The sequence below is a fragment of the Capricornis sumatraensis genome, chromosome 4, assembly GCF_032405125.1.
Source record: "Capricornis sumatraensis isolate serow.1 chromosome 4, serow.2, whole genome shotgun sequence".
Classification (NCBI taxonomy): domain Eukaryota; kingdom Metazoa; phylum Chordata; class Mammalia; order Artiodactyla; family Bovidae; genus Capricornis; species Capricornis sumatraensis.
Genome location: NC_091072.1, coordinates 129156023 through 129167736, shown reverse-complemented (window position 1 = coordinate 129167736; position 11714 = coordinate 129156023). Strand labels below are relative to the sequence as shown.

Sequence of the window (11714 nt, the reverse complement as noted above, 5' to 3'; positions counted from 1 at the left end):
ACCAGGCTGTCCTTATACTGCGGTCAGTGCTTTTAATGGGCTTCCCTGGTAGCACAGTGGTAAAAGAATCTGCCTGCCAATGCAGGAGATGAGGATTTGATCCCTGGGTCGAGAATATCCCCTGGAGGAGTAAATGGCAACTCCAACATTCTTGCCTGGGAAATCCCATGGAGAAGAGCCTGGCAGGCTACAGTCTATAAGGTTGCAAAGAGTCGGACATGACTTAGTGACTAAACAGCAAAAATGCATCCTTAACGCTACCATAGCGACAGCCTTTAATGTTTGCAATGCAGTAAATCAAATCCAGCCTGTGGGATGGTACTTTGAATCCATGTGGAAGGCTCAGTGTGCTGTGCAGAATTGTTCAACTTTTCATCAATTACAATTAGAACACTGAACTAAAACGTGACTAATAATGACAAGCTTATTGCTTGCATTCAATGCACATTTGGCAAGTAATTTTACAAGGCTTTTGCTAAAACGTGCCTTTTACATTTGGCAGAAAATTCTAAAACATAAAAGGCCACGCTGCAAGTTAGGCACTTAACTCTCAGAAAGGCCAATAAAAACAGAACCAGTGCTGCCCACCAGTTAACACTTCATTCTGGTTGTAGGTCATATTCAATGGCCATGCAAAGCTCTGTGATCCGAAAACAAGGGATGAAGTGTGAATGAGGGAACAAGGAGAGGCTGGGAAGCTGGGCAAGGAACTGTAGCATCAAGGCAATCTAGGATGTTCACCAAGTCTGCAAACACACACAGAATAGCTCAGGACTTCTCCAGGGAAAGAACAGTTATTTTTTCTCACAAAGCTGCAGCCACTGGTGGGAAAAGAGATTTTAAAAATTCTATCTGGTGATGGGCTATCAATACAGATCACGCTTTGATCCCACTCATCTTCCCTTATTTTAAACTACTAAAGATGTCCACCTCTGGGTCTTGACAATCATTCCTCCCACTTTCTGAAATGGCAATAGCAGCACTGCTAGTTTTTCAAACATGCTACCCTGATATTTATGACCTGGGCTGCAGCTTTTATCCGATCTTGACAGCAGTTTCGATGTATATCTCACTTTGAAAAAAATCTAAATCAGATTCTCTTAAGTTTTTTTTTTTTCTTTTTGTAAAATAATTTGACATTTTTCTCTCTTCTCAGAATGTGTTAATATACAAGGGCAACACGTTTCTATTCTTCAGTACTTGCTTGGTGTGTCACTCACCCATTCATTCCTTTTTCAACATTACTGAGGTTCTTGCCTGGCGGTCCAGTGCTTAAGAATCTGCCTTCCAATGGAGGGGACCTGGGTCCAATCCCTGATCAGGGATTTAAGATCCCACAAGCCATAGGGCAACTAAATTCACATAACACAACTAGCAAAACCCACGTGCTGCAATTACTGAGGCTGTGTGCCACAAGAGAAGCCCGCAGGCACCACAACCAGAGGGAGGCCCTGTGCCACAGTGAAGAGCCATCACAGCCAAAAATAAATTAATTTTAAAAAATTTTAATTAACAAATTAATTTTAAAAATTGAAGAATATAGTACAAAGAGAAAATATTAGCAGGAGTCAGGGTAAAAAATTTTTTTAAAAAAGAAAGAGACATTGATAAGTATGTACTATGACACAGACGCTGTGAGAATATTGGAGTTACAAAAAAAGAATAAAATAACACCCACACTCAACCAACCATGGCACAAAGGAAAGTGTGTGACTAATCAGAACATACTTTAAAAGTCCTAAGTGATCATCCAGGGGCTATGGAAAATGGGGAAGAAGCAGCAGTTAAGTGGGTGAATGTATGTTTGTACTACGGAAAGGGGATGTTATTCCAGAGATTTAAAAGATTCTTCAAGGAGATGCATCTTGAAGAAACAACCAACACTTATCAAACAGGCAAACTGTAGAAGATACAGGAAGGCAGGAAGGAAGCAAATAGAGCACAGCATATTGGAGGACAGAGAAGACCCCCAAATGGCAGAAGCAAAGGTGAGTATGATGGTAACAGAAATAGCAAAGAACAATGGGAAAGTGAGGGATATGGACAGCATGGTGATGTTCTCCAAGTTCAAGCCTGGTTAAGTATGAACACAGAAGTGCTTTTTTTTTGTTGTTACATTGCTGCTGCTGCTGCTGCTAAGTCGCTTCAGTTGTGTCCGACTCTGCGTGACCTCATAGACGGCAGCCCACCAGGCTCCACCGTCCCTGGGGTTCTCCAGGCAAGAACATTGGAGTGGGTTGCCATTTCCTTCTCCAATGCCTGAAAGTGAAAAGTGAAAGTGAAGTCGCTCAGTCGTGTCTGACTCTTCGCGATGCCACAGACTGCAGCCTACCAGGCTCCTCCATCAATGGGATTTTCCAGGCAAGAGTACTAGAGTGAGTTGCCATTGACAATAAAAACAGCAGCTGTAGTTCTACCACTTAATGAGAGCCTGTCATTTTATTTATTTATTTTTTTAATAAAAAGAAGAAGAAGGGACTTCCCTGTTGGTCCTGTGGTTAAGAATTCACACAGTGGTTCAATCCTTGGTCAGGGAACTAAGATCCTACACACCAAGGAGCAACTAAGCCCAGAAGCTTCAACTAGAGAGTCCATGTGCAATGAAAGGATCCCAAATGACAATGAAGATCCCACGAGCCACAACTAAGACCAAACACAGCCACATAAATAAATATTTTTTTTAAAAAGTCACAAAATCAGTCTGCATTCACTGATTTAAAAAATTGGAAAAGAACACTAAAACCTTGTCATTTGAAAAGTTTCCCCCCAAGAGGTAGTTTGTAGGGCAATAAGACCCAGGGAACTATATGGCTAATTAGCCAAATGGGATGAACACTCAGCCTCAGAGATTCTTGCTCATATACAGAAATATACAAGTTAAATGAAAATCAGATCCGTGGTTAAGAAGGAATTCTCCCCGCAGAGAAAGAACTGGCAAGAACCTTGAGGATTCTTTGGTTGCTACTGCGCTCCCTTTTCAATTTCAGAGCACTTGGGAGGAAACATCATGTTTCCATGTAACGTCAAAGAGATCAAATGTAAAACATGGTGCAATTCTATGCTTTTTCCTCAGTAATAACTTAAATTATTTTTCTTGGAGAGAAACAGACAATTTAGTAGCTTGGCTGACAGCATCAATTTGCCATTTTGTAAGAGAATAATTTTGAAACTGTAGGTTTCATGCCCACAGGCACAAAATAATTGAAGAAGAAAAGAGGTGGTCTTAGATTCCAAAGGGATGGTCCTGGGTTACTTGACAATTTGGAGCAGATTTGGTGCTTGGTTTGTGGTTTAATTGAGAATCTCATGTATCCCTGCACTTCCCAGGTGGCTCACATGGTAAAGAACCTGCCTGCCAGGAGAAGCAAGAGACAAAGATTCGATCCTCGGGTCAGGAAGATCCCCTGAAGGAGGGCATGGCAATCCATTTCAGTATTCTTGCCTAGAAAACTCCATGGACAGAGGAGCCTGTCAGGCTATAGTCCATGGGGTCACAAAGAGTTGGACATGACTGATCACGTGCATGCTTGCATCCCTTTGCTTCTTTGTTCAGTACAGAGCTCTTGAACATATCATTAGTTTTTTAGTGTTGTTACCATTACACTTTACTACCTACGGTAAAAAGAAATTACTAACTTCTTAGCCAAGTTATAAAGAGAATATATACAGGTAAGAGAAAAATGTTCTATTTCTCCTTTTCAACTTCATATGTAACTTTTATTTTTAAACCTTTGGATATGGTCTTAAATTTAAATGGAATAAATCTGTCCTTCTATACCAGTTTGCTCTGACTTCTTCAATTTCCTGGTCACTTTTTTCGCTACTCTATTCCCGGGCATCTGAAACAGCCTCTGGAATACAGTGTGTGCTCAATATAATTGTTGAATGAATGAATCAAAACCATTCACTTCTGTCACCTACATTCCTGCGTTCTGTAATCTTACTTCTAAATATGCTCTTTCTCACAGGGAACTCTCCTCAGTTTTTCGTGGCAGCCTGAAAGGGACTGCATTTGGGAGAAAATGGATACGTTACAAGTATGGTTGTGTCTCTCTGTAATCTACCTGAAACTATCGCAACATTGTTAATTGTCTATATCCCAACAAAAAGACTTCACATATATACATTACCAAGTGTTAAATAGACAGCTAGTGGGAAGTTGCTGTATAACACAGGGAGCCTTCCAGTGAATATTCAGGGTTTCCTTTAGGATTGACTGATGTGGAAGCTGAAGCTCCAATACTTTGGCCACCTGATGAGAAAAGCCAACTCAATGGAAAAGACCCTGATGCTGGGAAAGACTGAGGGCAGGAGGAGGGGATGACAGAGGATGAGACGGTTGGATGGCATCACCGACTCAATGGACATCAGTCTGAGCAAATGCCAGGAGATAATGAAGGACAGGGAAGCCTGGTGTGCTGCAGCTCACGGGGTTGCAAAGAGTTGGACACAACTTAGTGACTGAACAACAACAGGGCGTCCAGCCCAGCGCTCTGTGGTGACTTAGAGGGCTGGGGTTGGAGGGAGGAACAAGAGTGAGGGGATACATATACACACACACATACACACGCACATACTTATGGCTGATTTGCATTGCTGTATGGCAGAAACCAACACAACTTCGTAAAGCAATTATCCTCCAATAAATAACTAAAAATGCCCTTCCGAGACCTTTTGCAATGGCTTCCCTCTGTCGCAAAGTTGCCTCTGGACTTCTTTTATTCATACTTTAGGGTTTTGGGGCATATATCTGCTTTACTGACTATGCCAAAGCCTTTCACTGTGTGGATCACAATAAACTGGAAAATTCTGAAAGAGATGGAAATATCAGACCACCTAACCTGCCTCTTGAGAAATCTGTATGCAGGCCAGGAAGCAACAGTTAGAACTGGACATGGAACAACAGACTGGTTCCAAATAGGACAAGGAGTATGTCAAGGCTGTATATTGTCACCCTGCTTATTTAACTTCTATGCAGAGTACATCATGAGAAACGCTGGACTGGAGGAAACACAAGCTGGAATGAAGATTGCTGGGAGAAATATCAATAACCTCAGATATGCAGGTGACACCACCCTTATGGCAGAAAGTGAAGAGGAGCTAAAAAGCCTCTTGATGAAAGTGAAAGAGGAGAGCGAAAAAGTTGGCTTAAAGCTCAACATTCAGAAAACGAAGATCATGGCATCCAGTCCCATCACTTCATGGGAAATAGATGGGGAAAGAGTAGAAACAGTGTCAGACTTTATTTTGGGGGGCTCCAAAATCACTGCAGATGGTGACTGCAGCCATGAAATTAAAAGACGCTTACTCCTTGGAAGAAAAGTATGACCAACCTAGATAGCATATTGAAAAGCAGAGACATTACTTTGCCGACTAAGGTCCTTCTAGTCAAGGCTATGGTTTTTCCTGTGGTCATGTATGGATGTGAGAGTTGGACTGTGAAGAAGGCTGAGCGCCAAAGAATTGATGCTTTTGAACTGTGGTGTTGGAGAAGACTCTTGAGAGTCCCTTGGACTGCAAGGAGATCCAACCAGTCCATTCTGAAGATCAACCCTGGGATTTCTTTGGAAGGGATGATGCTGAAGCTGAAGCTCCAGTACTTTGGCCACCTCATGAGAAGAGTTGACTCACTGGAAAAGACTCTGATGCTGGGAGGGATTGGGGGCAGGAGAAGAAGGGGACGACAGAGGATGAGATGGCTGGATGGCATCACTGACTCGATCGACATGAGTCTGAGTGAACTCCGGGAGATGGTGATGGACAGGGAGGCCTGGCATGTTGCGATTCATGGGGTCGCGAAGAGTCGGACACGACTGAGTGACTGAACTGAACTGAACTGAACTGAATGTAGTCACCATCTCAATGGGGATGATACTCATTTCTGCTTTGCCTTAAAAAGATTTATGATTATGCTGGCTGAACACCTCTACTTAGCTTTTTCTTCTGATTCATATGTAATAGAATTTAATTTTCCCTCTGTCATCTTCATGACCCAAATAATCACGATGGTGTGATCAGTCACCTAGAGTCAGACATTCTGGAATGTGAAGTCAAGTGGGCTTAGGAAGCATCACTACAAACAAAGCTAGTGGAGGTGATAGGATTCCAGTTGAGCTATTTCAAATCCTGAAAGATGATGCTGTGAAAGTGCTGTACTCAATATGACAGCAAATTTGGAAAACTCAGCAGAGGCCACGGGACTGGAAAAGGTAAGTTTTCATTCCAATCCCAAAGAAAGGCAATGGCAAAGAATGCTCAAACTACCGCACAATTGCACTCATCTCACACGCTAGTAAAGTAATGCTCAAAATTCTCCAAGCCAGGCTACAGTAATATATGAACCATGAAGTTCCAGATGTTCAAGCTGATTTTGGAAAGGCAGAGAAACCAGAGATCAAATTGCCAACATCCACTGGATCATTGAAAAAGCAAGAGAGTTCCAGAAAAATCATCTATTTCTGCTTTATTGACTATGCCAAAGCCTTTGACTGTGTAGATCACAATAAACTGGAAAATTCTGAAAGAGATGGGAATACCAGACCACCTAACCTGCCTCTTGAGAAACCTGTATGCAGGTCAGGAAGCAACAGTTAGAACTGGACATGGAACAACAGACTGGTTCCAAACAGGAAAAGGAATATGTCAAGGCTGTATATAGTCACCCTGCTTATTTAACTTCTATGCAGAGTACATCATGAGAAATGCTGGGCTGTATGAAGCACAAACTGGAATCAAGACTGCGGAGAAATATCAATAACCTGAGATATGCAGATGATACCACCCTTATGGCAGAAAGTGAAGAAGAACTAAAGAACCTCCTGATGAAAGTGAAAGAGGAGAGTGAAAAAGTTGGCTTAAAGCTCAACATTCAGAAAACTAAGATCATGGCTGCCAGGCCTATCACTTCATGGCAAATAGATGGGGAAACAATGGAAACAGTGGCTAACTTTATTTTTTGGGGCTGCAAAATCACTGCAGATGATGATTGCAGCCATGAAATTAAAAGACTATTACTCCCTGGAAGGAGAGTTATGACCAACCTAGACAGCATATTACAAAGCAGAGACATTACTTTGCCAACAAAGGTCTGTCTAGTAAAGGCTATGGTTTTTCCAGTAGTCATGTATGGATGTGAGAGTTGGACTATAAAGCAAGCTGAGCGCCGAAGAATTGATGCTTCTGAACTGTCACCCACTTCTCCTCCTGCCCTCAATGTTTCCCAGCATCAGGGTCTTTTCAAATGAGTACTAAGAAACAGGTGTGCATGCTCTTTGACCCAATAATTACCATTTCAGGAATTTATCTTAAAGAAAAAAACTAAAAATATACTGTTCATAACAATGAAATAATTTCCAACAACATAAATGTTCAACAAGGAGGTTTCTTTAAAAATTATTCTTTACCAACATAGTAGAGTTCAATTAAACTTTATACATAAAATTTTAAAATTTGCTAATATCAAAAAGCAAATGATTTATTAATTTAAAAAAGCAGGTTAACAAAATTATATGTGATCCCATTGTTAGAAAAACATCTATCTAAAAATATATAAATGATTACAAAATATTAAAAATCAAGATATCAAAAATTAACAGTGCCTCTATCTGTGATGGAATCACAGGTAATATTATTTTTTCTGTGCTTTCTTCTACTTTAAAGCTTTTTTTCTTTTTTAAAAGTATGTTACAAAAAAATAATAATAAAATAAAAAAAATAAAAGTATGTTACAGAAAAAAAAATTATGTTACACTTTTCAATGAGATTTTTAAGTGTTATCAAAATTTACTGAATATATTTATTTTTTAATGTTAAGTAATTGAGTCTCTGACTCTCTCTGTATATATGTGTTTGTATCTTTTCCCCTTCTTCCTTCCTTCCTTTTTTTTAAAAAAAGTATGCATCTTTTTTCTCATTTCCCGCTTTGCTCATGCCCACACACACTAGCACCAACATTTTCCTTAAATTTAGTTTGTTGACCTCAAACGGCAGTACTTACTCTCTTCTCTCCACAGAGGTAAGATTTGGTTCTAAGCTTTGAATGAAATAAACAACATCTTAAAAATAGATGCTCTTACCTGAATATCAGTCAGTTTTTCTAAGATGCGGCTTGCAAGCTTAGGACCGTTCTCCATAGTTGGAATGTGTATAGTCTATAAAAGAAAAGCAGACATGAACTAGTTTGAGGATATTCATGTACACAGTGACAACAGGTAAGAAACTAAGCAATTTTACCAAAATAGGGAATGGCACTATGATAACCTTGTTACATGTGCTAACTTCTATGCCAAAGATTCTTATTCTTAATTTGAATAAACAATCTACTCAATGCTAGGTTGTTCATCTCCTACCAGTTGATTTCAGGGTACAACTGGTTTATATGCCAATCTCCAGGCTGATTTGAAGAACGAACGAGAAGCCAGGGGTACCTAGAACCGTGGCTAAACTTAAAGAACCCTACTTCCTCCAGCATCCTGAGAATCTACAAAGATGAAATATTAGCCTCCACATCTACCCTTTGGGCAGGGAATGAGAACTCAAAAGATATTCTGCCATGAATTAAAGCAAGCCATTTCAGGGACATAAGCTGTTTTTGTTGTTGTTGTTTGTTTTCTGGCCTTGCTGTATGGCATGCGGGGATCGAACCTGTGCCCCCTGCAGTGGAAGCAAGAGTCTTAACCACCAGACCACCAGGGAAGTCCATCAGTAGTATAAATGCAAACAAGTCTATGTCTTCACAAAAGGGGTTGCCAAATCTGTCTGTTCTCAGCCAAGCTACCAAGGGCCACAAATTCCACAAAGTTGCACAGATGGTTAAAGTCAGGGCAAAGAGATTTTATGACCCTAATCTGTATTTCGAGTCATGCCTATTCATGCCTTGCTGGCTTGAGGCTTTTGATAGTTTGATTTTGACAGTCTATACTCCTACTTTTCTTATTATACACTTTAGGATAACAGGATAATTAGATATGCCTTTTGGCTCTGAATGCTCCCTTATAACAAGGCCACAAACTGTGTTAAGCTTTACAAACTTACTTCTAGAGATGAAGTAACAACTGGACTTTAAAAATCTGACTCAGGGACATCCCTGATGGTCCAGTGACCAAGAATCCACCTTGCAGTGCAGGGGAAGTGTGTTCAATCCCTGGTCAGGGAACCAAGATCTCACGTACTGTGGAGGAACTAAACCTACGAGCCACAACTACTGAGCCCATGAGCCACAACTAGAGAGACCCTGTATGCCTCAAGGAAAGATCCTGCATGACGCAGCAAAGACCCGATACTGCCAGATAAATAAATAAATATTAAAAGAAACGTGCTTTAAAAAAAGACTGACCTAATGACAACTTTAGTTCATTTAAGTGTAGACCAATAATATATTATCTAGTTATTACCACCGTAAAATGTGAAACAGTAGCTTTATAATCAGTACAGGTATCCATATAAAATAGAATACTTTTTTTCCCTTGAAATCGTCTATCTGTTCATGCAATTATGTCAAGTTTTTGAAAATCCCAAGCAATGAAGCAACCACCATTTAAATCAGCAGAAAAAAAAATCAGTTCACCCAGTTGAGGAAACATAATTATAATGCTGAATTTAAAAACCAATAGAATTTGCATTTACTATTATGAATAATTTAAGCCAATTATAAAAATAATGCCCCTATGCCTCTGAATTATGAAGTTAGGTGAGGACAGAGCTATGTTGTTATAAAGAAGAAAGCAAGAAACAACAACAACAACAAAAAACACTGACAAGAAATGGAAGTACAGCATATATAAAGAAGATTAATTTAATAGGAGAAAATGTCTTCCAACTAAAAGCTTCTGGAAGTAAATGCATCATGTTTGCCAAATGAAAATCTTCTATGAAGTGGTTTAATCATTAATTATTAATTATTAATCATTAATGATGATGAAGATGAAACAAATCATCATTTAAACAAGTTTTCCTTACCAATTTGCTATCCCTCCTCCAGTAGTTAGGAAGTACTTCTGGAAACTGCAGACTGAAATATAATTACTTGCAAGTCCTCCTTTGGGGCTTCCCTGGTGGCCCAGGGGTAAAGAATCAGCCTGCTAATGCAGGAGACTCCGGTTTGATACCTAGTCTCGGAAGATCCCCTGGAGAAGGATATGGCAACCCACTCCAGTATTCTTGCCTGGAGAATTCCATGGACAGAGGAGCCTGGCAGGCTACAAAGCCCATGGGGTCACAGTTTAGACACAACTTAGCGACTGAACAACAACAACAAGAAGACCTTCCCTAGAGAGATGCGCGATAAGTGTAAGCCTATTGGCATACTTAAGGCAGGTATGATAACCAAGGATGAAACTGCTGGCGCTTTCAGGAAACCACTGGAAGGATGAGTAAGTCACTTGCTAACACAGGTTCATAAAGAGAACTGCCGCAATCAACAGAATATCAAGTTATTTAAAAAATGCTTTGCATCCTGAGGTCAACTAGCATTTTGTCTATATATATATCCAAAGAGTTAAATTATAGGCAAATGTTTGAAAATGACAGGAAGTGAAGAAACAATGTCTTACCTCATCCTTGTACAGTATAGTCGAAACAGGGCAAACAACGCAGGCGGTACCTGAACCAAACATCTCCCTCACCCGATTCTCCTCTATAGCTGTGGTCAAGTCATCCATGGTGAGGTATCTCTCTGATACCTTAAATTCACCCTGTTTGGAATAGAAATAAACAAATATAATTCAAGAGGGAGCAGACATATGTATACCTAGGGCTGATCCATGTTATTTGGCAGAAAAAAAAAAACCAACAAAATTCAGTAAAGCAATTATCCTTCAATTAAAAAATAGATTATATACCTATATATATTTAAGGAAAAGACATGCAAAAAAATGCCCTGAGGTACGGATCTTTCTACTTTACCTTCTGACTGAACTGAAACAATGTCATAATCATGTTTAGAAGAAAAGCTGGAAAGAGTGACATCATCTTTTGGGAAACACACCAAGATGCTAAGCAACCTACTCCAAGGTCACACCATCTCTAAATGAGATGATCAGAATATAAAATATAAGATCAGCATGATAGAGTACATAGTATATTTTAATACTTGCTTTCTTTTCTGCCTTTTGTTTGTTATCATAGCCAAAGTTTCACAAGCTGATGCACTCGAGTGTTACCTAATGTGTGTTCCAAACACTTATTATCATAAGACAAAGTACACTATTATCTAATATTAATAATTATAGCCACTATTTATTGAGCATCAGTTACACACCACGTTCTCTAATTTTTAAGATGGGTCAGTTCAGTTCAGTCGTTCAGTCGTATCCGACTCTTTGCAACCCCATGAACCACAGCATGCCAGGCCTCCCTGTCCATCACCAACTTCTGGAGTCTACCCAAACCCATGTTCATTGAGTCAATGATGCTATCCAACCATCTCATCCTCTGTCATCCCCTTCTCCTCCTGCCCTCAATCACTCCCAGCATCAGGGTCTTTTCCAATGAGTCAGCTCTTCACATCAGGTGGCCAAAATATTGGAGTTTCAGCTTCAACATCAGTCCTTCTAATGAACACCCAGGACTGATCTCCTTTAGAATGGACTGGTTGGATCTCCTTGCAGTCCAAGGGACTCTCAAGAGTCTTCTCCAACACCACAGTTCAAAAGCATCAATTCTTCGGCGCTCAGCTTGCTTTATAGTCCAACTTTCACATCCATACATGACTACTG

The 11714-nt window shown here is 40.0% G+C and overlaps 1 protein-coding gene across 1 annotated transcript in view; it reads right to left on the bottom strand.

The window, feature by feature from the left end:
* Positions 1-275: 275 nt before the first annotated feature.
* Positions 276-11714, bottom strand: part of BCAT1 (branched chain amino acid transaminase 1) — a 71082-nt gene continuing 59643 nt past the window's right edge. The window contains exons 9-11 of the mRNA XM_068971498.1: positions 10551-10691; positions 8076-8150; positions 276-341 (exon numbers count right to left, since the gene is read on the bottom strand). Coding sequence (XP_068827599.1) covers positions 276-341; positions 8076-8150; positions 10551-10691 — 282 coding nt within the window. The remainder of the gene's footprint in view (positions 342-8075; positions 8151-10550; positions 10692-11714) is intronic.